This window comes from Monodelphis domestica, chromosome 2 (assembly GCF_027887165.1).
Source record: "Monodelphis domestica isolate mMonDom1 chromosome 2, mMonDom1.pri, whole genome shotgun sequence".
Taxonomy (NCBI): Eukaryota; Metazoa; Chordata; class Mammalia; order Didelphimorphia; family Didelphidae; genus Monodelphis; species Monodelphis domestica.
In genome coordinates, this window is record NC_077228.1 from 70,388,899 (window position 1) to 70,404,332 (window position 15,434).

The 15,434-nt window shown below is 38.2% G+C and overlaps 1 protein-coding gene across 7 annotated transcripts in view; it reads right to left on the reverse strand.

Moving 5' to 3' along the window:
• The window catches only part of TNR (tenascin R), a 718,245-nt gene that overhangs the window by 115,601 nt on the left and 587,210 nt on the right, over nucleotides 1-15,434 (reverse strand). For 4 of the 7 annotated variants that reach the window (XM_056815577.1, XM_001373475.3, XM_056815578.1 and 1 more), the window contains 3 exons: nucleotides 4,604-4,658; nucleotides 2,786-3,349; nucleotides 31-507 (listed from right to left, as the gene is read on the reverse strand). In XM_056815577.1, the coding sequence (XP_056671555.1) occupies nucleotides 31-507; nucleotides 2,786-3,284 (976 nt within the window). In that variant the 5' untranslated portion in view covers nucleotides 3,285-3,349; nucleotides 4,604-4,658. Of the gene's footprint in view, nucleotides 1-30; nucleotides 508-2,785; nucleotides 3,350-4,603; nucleotides 4,659-15,434 lie in introns of those variants that run through there. The other 3 variants (XM_056815574.1, XM_056815575.1, XM_056815580.1) reach the window with 2 other exon arrangements.

Below are 15,434 nucleotides of genomic sequence, written 5' to 3' on the forward strand. Positions count from 1 at the left end.
TTTCCCTTTCCAGCCCATCCCCTTTCCTACCTGCTGAGCAGTCAGGACCCTGGTACCCTTCCTCACAGAAGCAGAATCCATCTTGGCAGTGCCCTCTCCCACTACAGGCATTCAGGCACCTGCGCTGGCCACAGTCTTCCCCAACATAGCCCTCCTGGCAGAAGCAAGTGCCGTTGGTGCATCTCCCCTTCCCTGAGCAGTCTCCCGGGCACCTCAGCTCACTGCAGTCTTCTCCTGTATAAGCCTCTTCACAGACACACTCGCCATCCACACAGAGTCCTTGACTGCTGCAGTCTGTTGGGCACCGGAGCTCTGAACAGTCATCACCACTGTAGTCACTGTCGCACACACACTGGCCTTCCACACATACTCCCCTACTGGAGCAGCCCATAGGGCAATAGGGCTCTGAGCAGTTCTTTCCAAACCAGCCTTCATTGCAGATGCAGCCACAGGACTCCAGGCTGAAATTCCCATGGCCGCTGCAGTGAGGGATATAATCGAGTTGACCTGGAATGATGAGGAAACAGGTCAGAAGGAGATGAGGGTGGATGTAGTAGATTCTGCCCACTCCATAGCTAAGTGATAATATGTTTCCCCTCTGAGAGTAGGTTATCATCCTATTTAAGGGGAGGGAATGGCAGCCTAGCTCATGACTATTTTTTACTTTCCTGGTCTCCTTGCATTACTGCCATTGCATATGACACTCATGGCTTGCTATGATGACTTTGATGCTTTGACGGACATGACTTTGTGCATGGCTTTCACTGTGGGAGGCAACCTGATTAACACAAAACCTTTTGGCCTTGGAACTAAAAGACCTGGAATTGTTGGGGGGTAGGGACAAATGAATTCCAGCTCTAATACTTTCTACCTACAGGAGCTAAGGAACTTTACCTCTTTGAGACAGTTTCCCAATCCATAAAATGGAGCCAATAACAAAGGTATTGTCCAGTTCAGTGCCTCTGCTAATCATAATAGTTGATTAATAAATGTTTCTTGACTGACTATCTATGCCACTTTAGGTAATGATTCATAAGCCTTACCAGTACTTGAGAATATATGCTTATTGATTTAAAGTATGGCATCAGTGTGAGTTGTGATGAAGATGAAGATGATAATGGTACAGAGTTACAGGGACAATAGATTTGGAACTGGAGGAATCTTAGCAGGGTATGCCGGAGCCAGCTTTAACTTAGTTGTGAGAACTAATGCTTAAGTTTTCAGTGTAAGCATTTATATCTCACTTTCTCCCCCCTCTCCTAAGGCTCTTACCATCTCTAGCCTTTCTTCTCATTCTCAGCTCAGGTGGTGCCTTCTACCTGGGACCTTTCCTGATCCAACCAATGGTTAATGTTTTCTCCCTCCTTAAAAGATACTGTATTTACTTATGGATATACACTGTGTTCTCCCAGTAGATTATAGGTTCCATGACAGCAGGAAGTATTTCATTTTTGTCTTTGTATCCCCAGCACCTAGCATAGTGAGTTGTATTTTGGAGAGAGTGAGAGTGGAATCTATACCTGTTTTTCCATCTTTGTGGGCAAATCTTACTGTGGGTCACACAGTCAGAATGCATCAGAGGCAGATCTAAAACCTTTGATTTTCCTAATTCCAGGACTCGTCCACTCTCCACCACACTGCAGTCAGGCACATATTTGGTGCTTACTAAATATTTGTTGAATTTTTCTGATTAAAATTTTTTAAATATGAACTGAACAAAGAATCACTAAAGAGCATAGGATTAGACATCTTCATTCAGGTTTGTTCTTTCATATATTTCTGATTCTTTATTTGGATTCTTAGTTTGGGAGTGGGAGAATGAGGGGAGGACCAAAACCCCCCATAAATATTTTGCTATTGAAAAAATGATCACCAGCCAGCCACAAAATCTCAAGATGAGCTTGACTGCAATCCCTCTGGACTTGTGTGCCATTCAGACACTATTAAATTTTTATCCCTTCTGCCTTCCACTTTCATCCCCAAGAAAGCTTCTGTGTTATCTGATCACACAGCAGTCAAAGCTTGAACCAAAATAAGAAAGTAATTCCCCCTGTTATTACCAGAAGAGGCAGTTTCTCCTGGATAGGATGGAGATCTGTTCTGTGTGAGGACAGCTGAAAGTGAACTTCAGAAAGGAACTAGATTCCCCTTATCATCTGAGAGAGTAAGACCTCTCAGGTCAGAGCTAAGAAGGCATCACTGGAAGAAGTGTGAATGCTTTGGGGGTAGGGGTGGGGGTGGCATTTCTCGTGAGCTTGGAGCCTTTTAGGATGGAACAAGATACCGTGGGAGGGAGGGCTTCAATTCCCTTTTCAATGGAGATCTCCTCTGAGCCCATGATGACTCTCATTTATAGAGATGGGAGAAAGCCAGAGGTTGAATGAACACAGTGACTGAATTCTCTAGTCCCCCAGGTTAACATGGTTAGATATCAATCCAACAGTCTGTGAAAACCAAAGATGAATGAAGACAGACATCAAATTCCCCACTTGCCAAGGAAGATGCGCTGCTGAACCAAAGTACCATTTACCTGATTCATCCTCCTGAAATCAGGTTAATGTATTGCAAACGGGCTAAGCAATGTAGAAATTCCCTGAACTGAATCCCCTGGGAAGGGCTACATTTAGATCTTAGAGGCATATTAACAGAGTGCTATATACTAGAGCACATTACCCCCTGGCACTATGAAGAAATGCAGGGTTTCACTTAGTGCTTAATTTGCTCTCCAGCTTTAATGGAACCCTTTTCCTCCCACCAAGACCTCATGCATCCGGTCCACTACTACCTGTAGCTGCACTTTCCTGGCAGCAGTTGGAGGTGCATTGGTCCCGAAGCATAGACACTTCCCTCTCCAGCATTTCAATTCGGCTCAGCAGTTCCTGCATGACCTGGGCAGAGGATGAGCACTTGCAGGCCTGTTTGGGAAGGTTGATTCTGTGGGTGAAGGTGACCTGGCTCTCACTGTCAGAGGTATGATCCATGTATTCCGTCATCCTCTCATCTTCTGCACTCATTTCTTGTTCTGCGGAAGCCTCCAGGCCAGAGGAGCAGAGGCTGTCTAGGGGCACGTTGATGTTATATACGTGGTTGAAGACCATGGGATGCTCTTTGCTGGATGCACTGTAGTTGACAATTCCCCCTTCCTCCTCCACAACCTGTCTCCTGACCCTTTCTGTTGTCACCTCCAGCTGACAGTCTGAGGGCTTAAGGACAGAACCCAGAAGGATCAGGTTGACTCCAATGAGCACGTTCTTCAGCACCACTGTTTCACCGTCAATTCCCATTTTTCTGGAGACTGGGGAGATTCTTGAAAGCCAGCCTGCAGAGGATAGGCTGGTTTGTTAGGAATCTGGAAGAGAAAACAAATGAGAAAACCTGATATGTGAATCCTGACTCCATCAATGCCAAATAGTGAGGTAAAGACAGAAAGGAAGGAAGGAAGGAAGGAAGGAAGGAAGGAAGGAAGGAAGGAAGGAAGGAAGGAAGGAAGGAAGGAAGGAAGGAAGGAAGGAAGGAAGGAAGGAAGGAAGGAAGGAAGGAAAGAAACACTGAATTTTCAAGGGGAGAAAGGGAAAAATATCTTCTAGGTAGCCCACATGCCAATGCACCAACATCAGGAAAGCCAACTGCAACAATAAAATAACTTGACTTCCTACCATTTGGTTTTCCCAAAGGACCTAGTTATAGAATGCTGTATTTGAATCAAGCTCCATGGTGCGAAGGTATATCCAGCCAAGGATATAATGTTCTACAAACCTCTGTGTGTCCTTGAAGGAAAGGGCTTTGCAATGACAATACGGTTGCTTGCTTCAGTTGCCATTGAGATATTAAATTAAGTGTAAGATGTAGCCTTGGCTGTGCCCAGCATTTTTTATAAGTGGTAGAGAAAGGATCTGGGATTACAGATTACTTCAGCAAGAAGAAAGTTCACAACTAAGATTGTGATACATTTATGACTTAATAGATGAGAACTAATGAGTTGCCTGAGGCACCTATGGCTAGGAACCCATGGCTAGTTTCAGGAAGTGTCAAATCATAGAATCTGAACCCAGGCATTTGATTCCACAATCCTATATGGCCTCAACATAAATTTGATATAAAGGAACAAAACAACAGAAATATATTTTCTCTCCTTCCCATCTTATTGGGAAAAAAAAAAGAAAACCAAATTCCTTGTAACAAATATGCATGGTGAAGCAAAACAAATTCCCTCAATATCTATATACAAAAACATATTATGTCTTACTTTGTACCCTAAATCCATCACCTCTGTGTAATGAATAGCATGTTTCATCATCGGTTCTCTGAAATCATGAATGGTCATCACATTGATCATAGCTTATAGCTTTCAGCATCATTTGTTTTTCCAATGTTGTTATATAAATCATTCTTCCAGTCCTGCTCACTTCAATCTTCATCAGTTTAGAAAAATTCTCACAATTGTTCATTTTTATAATATTTATATGAAAATGTAAATTGTCCTTTTGGAAACTAGGTTTCTGTTAAAATGAATAAATAGCTCTGTGTGTGTGTGTGTGTGTGTGCTATAGGTGCCAAATGTTGCACCTTCAGAAGAAGTCATAGTATTATTAATTTTACTTGCCTGTTTTATATTGTTAGAAGAAACCTTTCATGAAGTGGTAGTAATCTTTAAATGTCTGTAATGTAAAAACAAAACACATCAATGAAACTTCAAAAAGGAACAAATCTAATTTATTTTGAGGAAATTTGTCTTTAAAGAATTCCCACCAGTTCTGTTCAGTTCAAGATACCATTAGAAAAAATTACCAGCTAGGTAATACAGTTCCAGATAATCATACTTGTGTTTAATCAATGGTACTTTTGCTATTATCATACTATTATAAAGAATATAGTATTTTGCAATTTGCTTCAGAAATTGAGTGGAGTACAAAAGCAGGATAGAATCATCTAACAGGGCTAATATAGTGACTACCTTCTGACTTCCATAATGACACCAACCTTCAGGCTAAGGAAAAGTTTAACTCATTGAATCAAGAGTAAACTCATTGAATCTCTGGAGGAGAGTGAAATGATTGTCAATAAAAGCATTATTTCATCACGAAGAATCACTAATTCATTTATAGTTGATCATCCTATAGTATACAAATGTTCTCTGGTTCTGCTCATTTGTCTTTGCATCCCTTCATGTAATTCTTTCTAGGTTTTTCTGAATATACATATATGCACACACATATATATCACACACACACACATATATATATGTATATATATATATATGAATTCTATAGAGATGTCTCATTATTTCTTTTGAACTTTAGCCTTATATTATCTGGAACTAGGCTTCCACACAACTTTCTAGTTATGACCATATCATGCTGCCATGAATACAGATAGGCTCTTCCCTCTTTCCATTCCCCTCTGTATTGTCTTCTCCCATTAGAGTGGACTGCTTGAGGACAGAGATTGTCTCGCTAATTTGTATTTGAATCCCTAGAGTTTAGTAGTTTTTGGCATCTAGAAGGGCTTAATAAATGCTCTATCTATCTATCATCTATCTATGGAGTCAGTTATTTTGCCTCTACCTCTCTCTCTCTCTCACTCTCTCTTTCTCTCTCTCTCTCTCTCTCTCTCTCTCTCTCTCTCTCTCTCTCTTTCCCCATTTATCATCCATCTATGGGTTTGTTAATGTATCTCTACAAATCTCTTAGTATATCTATCATCTACTTATGAATCTGTTGTCCTATCTACGTATCTATTTATCATCTATATATGTATCACTTATTCTGTGTCTACATATCTATTAATTAATATATTTATCATCTATTTATTAGTTTATCTTTACAAATCCATATGTCTATTTATAATCTATTCTTGCATATTATATCTCTATGTATCTACTTATCTGACTATCATCTATCAATATTTTTATTTTCTCTTTACATATCTAGCAGTCTATCATCTATGAATGCATATGTTATTTTGTCTCTACCTATCTATCTTTTAGTCTGTCCCCCATCATTTTGGATGTAATCAAGAAGGTATGGGAAGTGTTGGGGGGAGAAAGTGGATCTTCCCTAGCTTGACTAAAATCTCAGTCCACCATGAAGACCACACCTACTCTAATGGTGACTGAGATTGAACTAAGTAAATAGTTTAATTATCTGTACACCCAGATGACAATGTTCTCTGTTTCTTGCTGCTTTTGCTTATCACAGAATAGTCCCTTCACCATAAGCATGGCTCCCTGGGTCTTTTCCCCTTGTCATTTCTGGAAAAGCTAGAAAGCTTCTCGCCCCAAAGGAATATGCTGCCTTGGAGAGATTACTGACTTCTAGTCCCTGGCTTATCTTTTCAGGTTTGCTTGTTTTCTCTTAAATGGGATATTTCTCCAATCATCTGGGAGGTCAATGGGAAGTCATTATAAAGACCCCAGTCCAAAAGGTATTAGGTTGAAAAAAAAGTCAACATGTGACTATATGGATATATTAACCTGCCTTTACTGGAGCAGAATGATAGGACAGAAATAGGATTTTTGCTCTCCTGTAAACCTCTTATGTTTTTAGGCTTCTTATAGTCTCCTCCAGCTACTCTATGAAATCGAGGCTTCTTGTTCATCATACATGTTACTCCATTCTCCAACTCTGTCCTTTTTCTTTGGCTTCCCCCACTGCTGTATTGGGAATGTTCTCCTTATTTATTTTTACTTCCTGACTTCCCTGGCTTCCTTCAAGATTTAGTTCAAATTCTGCCTTCTGCAAGAGATCTTTCTTGGATTCTCCTTCCTGGCTCCTCCCCCTCTTTGCTCTTATCTTCCCTTTGAGACTACTTTATATATATATGTGTATATATATATATGTTTACATATATATATATCTTTTATATACTTTTTTAAACAATATCTCTCTTATTAGAATGTGAACTCCTTGAGAGTAGGGACTCTGCTTTTGCCTTTCTTTGTATTTTTGTCACACTCAGCAGAGTATCTGATGCTTAGAAATGGCTTAATAAATTCCTGCTGATTGAATTCTAGTAATCATTGGGAAGTAGGGAAGCAGAGATACAACTTCATTACCCAGGTCACTGGGAGATGGAGGCTCTGACGCCAAGAAGAGGTTGTCTATTACTTTTTTATAGGATAGATGTTAGAGGTGGAAATGACAAGACACGGCAGAAGACTGGATATGTGACATGAGTCTTGGTGAGAAGTGGAAGATGACTTGTAGGTTTTGAGCCTGAGTGATTGGGACAAGGTATGTTCAACACTAATAGGGATATTCTAAAGAAGAAAAGGTTAGTATGGAAAGGTAATGAGTTCAATTTTGTACATGATAAGTTTAAGATGTCTGTAGAGCTAATCCACAGCCAAAGGAGGGAACTGTCAGAGTCTGAGGCAGATCAAAGCATGCCCTCTTATATTTCCTTCACTAGATTTCTATTATATGTGTGATATGTGTCTTCTATCACAACATGAGCAATATGGAAATATACATTCCATGAAAGTACTAATATAACTGATATTAGACTATATACCACCTGGGGAGGAGGAAGGGAGAGAAAATCTGAATCAAAGAGTGTCAGAAAACAATTATCAAAAATTGTTTCTACATGTAACTGAAAAAAAAAATAAAAAAGGTGTCTATAGAACATTCAGTTTTATATGTCTAATAGACAACTGGAGATGTGAGACTGAAGGTCTAAAGAGTGGTTTGAATTGAATAAATAGGTCTGAAAAATCATATACATAGAAATGATAATTGAATCTCTGGGAAATGATAAGATTACCAAGCCAGGAACTAAAAAGAGAAAAGGAAAGAGGCAGAGTCTTGAGGAAGACCCATGATTAGCATGCCCTAGGCTAAGAAGACTAGAAGAACTGGCCAGACCTTTTCCTGGCAAAGATACTGGAGTGGTTTGCCATTTCTTTTTCCAGTGTATTAAGGCACAGGGAGGTTAAGTGACTTGCTCTGGGTTACACAGTTAGTAAGTGTTTAAGGCCAGATTTTAACTTGGGTCTTCCTGACTCCAGGCCCAGCACTGAGTGACCTAGCTGCCTCCTTCTAAATTCTAAGTTCTTCAAAATTCGATGGAAGGCCACCAGAGGTAGAATGTCCTCCTACCATGAAAGCATTCAGATGAATCCTTATCTAAAAGGTTGTAGAGGGTAGGCATTCCTATTAGGTAGGAATTGGAGCAGAAAGATCTTTGAGATCCCTCCATCTCACTTGATACATTATGTCTACAGACTTAATGGTGATTTCATTTCTGATGTGAGGATTCCAACCCAGGTACTGATAATCTACTATTGAAATCCATGGTTTTATGGCTCCCTTATTTTTCTAGATGAGTCAAACCAATTGTCCTCATCTCTGACCATGGGGGCCTCTTCTTTTTTCATGCTAGACTTACCTGGAGAAAATTCATTAGCCACATATGAATTTGACTTTTTGGGGGAATATATTATGACTTTGACCTTTGTGATTCACTTCACTTCAATCAATTAATCAAGCCAAATGTTTATTAGGTACTAACTATATATGCCACTGTGTTAGGTACTTGTGAGGCTGAAAAAATAAACAGGGCAGCTGCAGTTCAATGTATGTTGCAATCATACAATGTCATCTCATTAATGTAGGAAATGAACAAAATCCTTTTATCAATGCAGGTCAGAAACTTCCCTTCATCTTATATTCTTAGAGTAGAGGTTCAGAAAGAATGATCCAGAGACATCTGGGGGTCCATGAAACCTTTTCAGGGGTCTATAAAGTCCAAATTATTGTTATAATAATACTAAAATGTTTTATTTTCTACTATGGCAAGAATGAATAACTGATATAAACCAAAGTTCTTTAGGGGGAGACCCTTAGTCATTTTTTAAAGTGTAAAGGGTTAATATAAGACTAAAAATTCTGAGAACTGCTTATTAGAGAATTGCCTAAACTATACTTCTGAGGAGTTGTTGAACAGCCACCATATATGAGGCAAGACTTTTTAATTCAAGTTTTCTTGGACCAGATATTACCCTACTACTCCACAACCCTGCTATCCTCAAGCTACCTCTGATACAATGTAAAGGTCATAAAATTCAGAATAAAGATCATAAAATTCACCCAACAAATCTGAATTCAAATCCCCAGCTCTGTCATTCATAGCTCTGTGATCATGGGTAAGTCAATTAACTTCACTAAGCCTTCATCTCTCAAATGAAGATAATAACATGGTGATTGCCTACTTCCTAGTGTTGTGATAAAAATGATTTTTTAAATTTTAATTTAATTTAATTTTTAAATTTTTATTATTATTAAATTAAATTTTATTTATTATTTTTATATATTAAATTAAATATTTAAAATTTTAAATTAAAAAAAAAAACAGTGATTATGTTACTCCTTAGTCTTTCTCCCAGACCATGTATTCCTAATTCTTACAACCCATCTTCAAATAATCCACAGTGGCATCTTTTTTTAGCCTCATAAATACTTAACATACTGGCATCATATATTAGGTGCCTAATAAATGTTTTGATTAACTGTTTGAAGTGAAGTGAACTACAAAGATCAAAGTCTGAATATATTCCAAAAGAATGTTAAATTCACATTTGGCCAACAAATTTGCTCCAGGCAGGTCTAGCATGAAAAAAAAAGAAGAGGTATCCATGTTCAGAGATAAGGACAATTGGTGAGTCATCTAGTCATCTCAGTTCTTTCACCTTCTTGATGACCACCCCTGGACACATTCCAGCTTATCAGGTTACTTCCTAGAACACAGCTTAAGAAAATGAATGCTATTTTCTATCTGTGACTGGACTAGGGCAGTATACAACAACAATCACTTCCTTTATTCCAGGTACAACTTTGACCAAAGTGGTACAAAATTTCATTGGAGTCTTGTGTTTGTTTTTTGGCTGCCATGCCACTCTGCTGACATATTTTGAGCTTACAGTCCTAACTTTACCTTAGCAGGAGCAATTTCTCCCTTCTCTGAACTTCCATGAATGTTTTAAACCTCTCTTATATAGCTGGATTCTCTAGATTTCTTACAAAAAGAGTTAGAGTACCACCTTAGGCAAGAAGACTTTCCCAGTCATCCTGGGAAGTCACAAACCCTAGCAGGGTACAGCAGGATTAAAATACTTTGGGGTAAGGACTAAAGGATCTATCTTTGAGAGTAGGTATTGTTTCCCTCCCTTTCTTTGAATCCCCAGTGCTTAGCTAAATGCTTGGCATATAGTGAGAGATTAATAACTACTTGTTGATTTGATGTCAAAAAGTATGACATTTGTGGCTTACCTATAGTCTTCCACCTCTGTAGTGATCTTTTTTATATCTTGTTTTTGAAGCCAAGCTTGGTCATTATAACTTCACAGCAATTCTTTTTTTTTAACTCTTTATTCAGATCCTTTGAATCCCTAGGGGTTTTTTTTTTAATGGTAATAAAACCTCAAGACAAAAGTAAACAAATAAAATTAACTGTTTTCTGTTTTAGAAATCTAGGATGCCTCTTCTAAAGTCAAACTGGGTGACAAGGAACTCCTGACATGAAAATTGATGGTAGCAAGAACAGTAGGAGAGACCAGTGAGTCAAGTTCTTCAACATGAGCTTAATGGTGTTTGTGTGTGTGTGTGTGTGCTTATGATTCATTTTACTATCAGAAAAATGAAGCTGAGAGAAATCTTGTCCAAAGTTAATGTGGGTAGCAAGAAGTAAACCTGGAATTCAAACCCAGATCTTCTGAATAGAGACATGACTGTGGTTGTACTGCACTCTACTCCCTCTCATGCCATTTTGCATCATCTAAGACCTATCCCGTTTTCAAAACCCTTGGGTTTTTATAAAGATTACTGATTTAGTGACTCAGCATTGCTTGCCACAACCAGTCAACTGGTGGGTTTAGAACACTGAGCACCAACTGTTTACTCTGCTAAAGCTTTATGAAGGCTAGTATGGGAGACACAAATGAAATGTAGGATAGAGTAACTATTCTCAGGGATCTGATTTGGATAAAGGTGTTCTCCTCCTACGCCTTCCACCTTCAGGTATTCCTGACTCAGGAATCAGATTTGGAGAACTGATATACCTCAAAGATATAAAATGGTGGTGGGAGAAAGGGTGGTGGTTGGCAAATGGAGGGAGGAATGAAAAGGAGAGAAGAGTAAATAGAGAAGTAATAGAAACTGGCACCAAGCTGGACAGACAAACTGCCTCATATTCTACAGGTAGATAGAGAGAAAGAATATAAAATTGAGTGATAGGCAGAGTGGAGAGATAATATATACAGAGTAGCAATGGGACACTAACAGTTCTGAGTATGACAGATGGCTAATGACCCCACAAATGAGAATATAAGAGAGTTGGAGTAATTCGATAGATTGATACTGGAGAAAATTTTGCACATTCCCATTGATTCATTCTCTCCAATCTCTACTTTCTTATCAATATAATTATCATAGCAGGACCACAGAGGTAGCTTCAGGTAATTTGTAGGAGGTGGATAACAGAGTCTTCTCTAATTCTGACTTAATGCAACATTAATGAGTGCATGGGCAGCTCTGGGTAGACAGAGGGGGTCTATGAGAAAAAAGGATTATGGCATCTTTCTAGTTTTCCTAACTGTTTACCACTTTTCCAGTCTCAGGCTGGCTCCCCATTTCTTTCTTCCAATTTTCCTTCTCTGACTTTTTTGAAGTCAGTAATTTATTTATTTGTTTATTTATTCATTCATTTATTGATTGATTGGTATGCCTTTCTGATGAATAGCTTTCCAGAGGTGGTGGAGAAAAAGTTCTAGGAAATGTTGTCTTTTTAAAATTTTTTTTCTATTTTCTGTAAGTCTAATTCTTTTTTTAAATGAAAGACATTCTGCTGGGGAATCAGGTAGAAGATATAAAATTTAGTTACGGTATGATTCCAATTCTCGTAGGCTAAACTAATGCAGATAAAAAATAATTCTGATCAATAATAATTATCATTATCAGGAGGTCTCTGATGTCCCTTCTGGCTTTAAATCTATGACTTTATTATAATATCTGATACCTGTGATAGCAATATTATTATTGCTTTCCTCTAGACCTATAGAAATCTGGCATCGAAATACCCACCATCAACACAGACAAACTGCTTATAGGGTCCTAGAATGAGAGCTGGAAGGGACCTTAATGATGTTCGAATCCAATGCCCTCATTTTATGTATCAAGAAACCAAGATCCATTATTGGTAAAGTGACTTGCCTAAGGAATCACAACTAAATATTAGAGGTGGGATTGGAATAAAGTTCCTTTGACTCCAGAGCCAATGCCTTTCCTACTCTCACAATGTCTTTTATTCCTAGCTATTTATTAACTTGTAACTTGTCGTTTTAGAGAATAATATTCAATATATCCTTGCCTAAGTATAAATAGGAAAAGAGAATGAAGAGAGGGGTTGGGTAAAAATTGAAGAGAAGGAAAGGAAGCAATCTACCAGCAGGCATTTGAGTCCTTACTGAGTATAGTAGGACCTCATTTTATGGGTTCAATATGTTCTAAGACCCTTTGTGTAAATTGAAAATTGCACATAATAGCAAGATTCATTATTTTAGAAATATTTCTTATATGAACATACGGAAGCACTTTACAACTTTTCTTGGGTTTATTAGAGCTACCAGCATCACTACTCCTATACTGTGGGGCCATTGTTAATAATTAAATAGTGTTAATGAAACAAAAGAAGCATTGCTTTGATATGGACAGGACCTGTTATAAATGAGAACTCTGGACAAAGACTGAAACAAAAACTAATATTTGGCAAAAACCAATGTAATGACTCAAACTAATGCTTCTTAGGGTGAGAACAAGAGAGATTGTGTAAATAGATGTCATGGAAATGGGGAGATTTAGCTTGTAATTAAACATTTTTATTTCATGTATTTTTTGCCTTTATTTTTGTTGATTGTCAATCACATATATCTGAAATCACATATATTGAGTTTGTAAAAAGCAGTATCCTTCCTGTACAAGGCATACATGTTACCAAGTACAGTGTAAACATGTATGTATAAGGACAGCAATGTAGGGAGGGTATAAAACATATAGAATTGCTTTTGTTCTCAAAGGATGTATAATACACTTAGGGAAAAGAGATCAACAATCTCATGAATTCAATTCTGTAAAGTAGAATCTGTTCAGCATCAATTGATCACTGCAGGAGATACATGATCTGGACTTAGGAGAGTCAGAGGATACTATAGACTGGGAGCAATCAGGAAAAGAGTCAAGATTTTTTTTTAGGTGAAATTATTAAATCAAAATATTTATTTTTCTCTAATGGAGCTCAGTAAATAATATCTTGATTACATTTGTTTAGGGTGTAAGGATCCTTGGTTGCTGGTCATAAGTAGGTAAAGGACACCAGCTCTGCCAGCTCTAGTGGACCAAGTTTTAGTCTGGTTTTCAAGTTGAGTTGCATAGCAATATGGGGTATTATGAGGAGATGAAACACTGGAGGAAAGAGTTGAAAGCAATATCTTGACACCTGGTCTACCCTGCTTCTTTGCAATTTTCCCAAATAAGTTTCAGGGAATGACCGAGGCTAGTGGCCAGGAATGTAATAAGATTTAAAAGGAAGTTTGGGTCATAAAAATCAAGACGCTCCATCTTTCAGCTCTGGGCATTTTCTTTGACTGCCCCCCATGGGCAGAATGCTTTCTCTCTTTATCTCAACCTATTGACACACCTGGTTCCTTTTAAAACTCAACTAAAATTTCATACTTCTACAGGAAGTTTTCCCCAACCCCTCTTAATCCCAGTACCATCTCTCAGTTAATTATTCCTTGTTAATTATATCCTACATATAGCTTGTTTGTGCATAGTTACTTGTTTGTTATTTCTTCCATTAGATTGTGAACTCTGAGGGAAAGAACTGTCTTTTGCCTGTTTCTGTATCTCCAGTATTTAGTTTAGTAGGTGGCATGTAGTTGACAATTAATAAATGTTTCCTAATTGACTGAAATAAGAGTTTAGGAATGCCAAGTGATGGGGAAAAAAAGTTCAAAAGACAGACTTAAAAAGACTAAGAGTTTCTTTAGCTAATTAAACTAGGTGCAGCTGACTAAGATTTGCTTCACAAAAGAGCTGAAGTTAGCCTTTGTGGCTATTGAACTGGAAGGCACATTGTAATACTGTGAAAACACCAAAATGCTTTAATCATATATAGCAAACTTTCTAGAGAAAATTAGGAAAAAGGGAAAAAATCATATCGTGGCTGAGGAATAACTTGTAGCAGCAAAAAGCAACAGTAACTCAGGGAAGAAGCTACATTTCAGCAGTATCAGGAGCTCAACATAGATGGCCCAGCAAAAAGCAGGATGGTAACATCAGAGGATTTTGGTGGTTCTGTATCATCGTAAGAGTAATTTTTCCTTACTCTATTCCTTAGCCACATATGTTCCCTACACATTTGCCCTTTAGTGCATATTCTTTCACTTAATTTATTCCCTTTATAGGTGTCCAGAATGCATATTCTCTAGTCACAGAAATTCCATATTCAGATCCCCTTTTACCAAGTAGAATGTCCCACTTATGCAAGAATGTACCCCTGAGCCTATGGAAGAATCTACTTTGTCACTCATACAGTTTGATTAAATGTTTCTTCCTATGAACTAAAGTGTTCTATGTTTGGTCTTTTAAAAGTAACTACATCAGTAGGGGCTCATGAGATAGGATTTTTAGTGGATACTGAAATACAAACTACTTTGTTTCCTAGGATCCCAAATCTGAAGGAGCCCTCAGCTGCTACATGAGCAAGTACTGTTCTCCAATCCTCCAAGTACTTTATGTGCAGGGACTCCCTTAACCATTCAAAAACATCTAACACACTGCCTTGTATGCTATGAACCTTCAAAAGATATTTGTTGAATGAATGAATGAATCACTCAATCAATAAGATGGGTCTTGATCGGGACTCTTGAAGGACTGAAAAGAAGGAGAGGCAATTATAGGTAGTAGAAACACTGCTGGGAGCAAATAAAAAGGTTACAAAAGAAAGGTTGGGGACTGGAAGGTGGAAGGCAAGAAAAGGAAACAGAGGAAGAATAAAAAGAGGCAGATAAAAAGATGGCAGCTTCCCAAATAATAGCCAGAGTTTTGTTTTTCTTTTTCCCCTACCACTATACCAAGGTCTTTGGATGATTTGATAATATTAGACAAAGAATTGATTTTAGAAACTGAATGAGGGATGAAAGAGGTGGTTATGGATCAGGAAGAGTTCAAGAGAAAGGGAGAAGTAGGAAAGACAAATTACTGAGTAGAGTTATCAAAGTTGTAGGGCAACAAAAGGTGCAGAGGTAGCACAGAATGGGGCTGTCTGCAGAAATACAGGCGGACAATGTTCACTGGAACGACTCGTGTCTTTAGTCAACCTTTGCCCCAACGTGTGCCCCATGGTGATTTCTAAACTAGAGTCAATTCCCAGGAAAATGA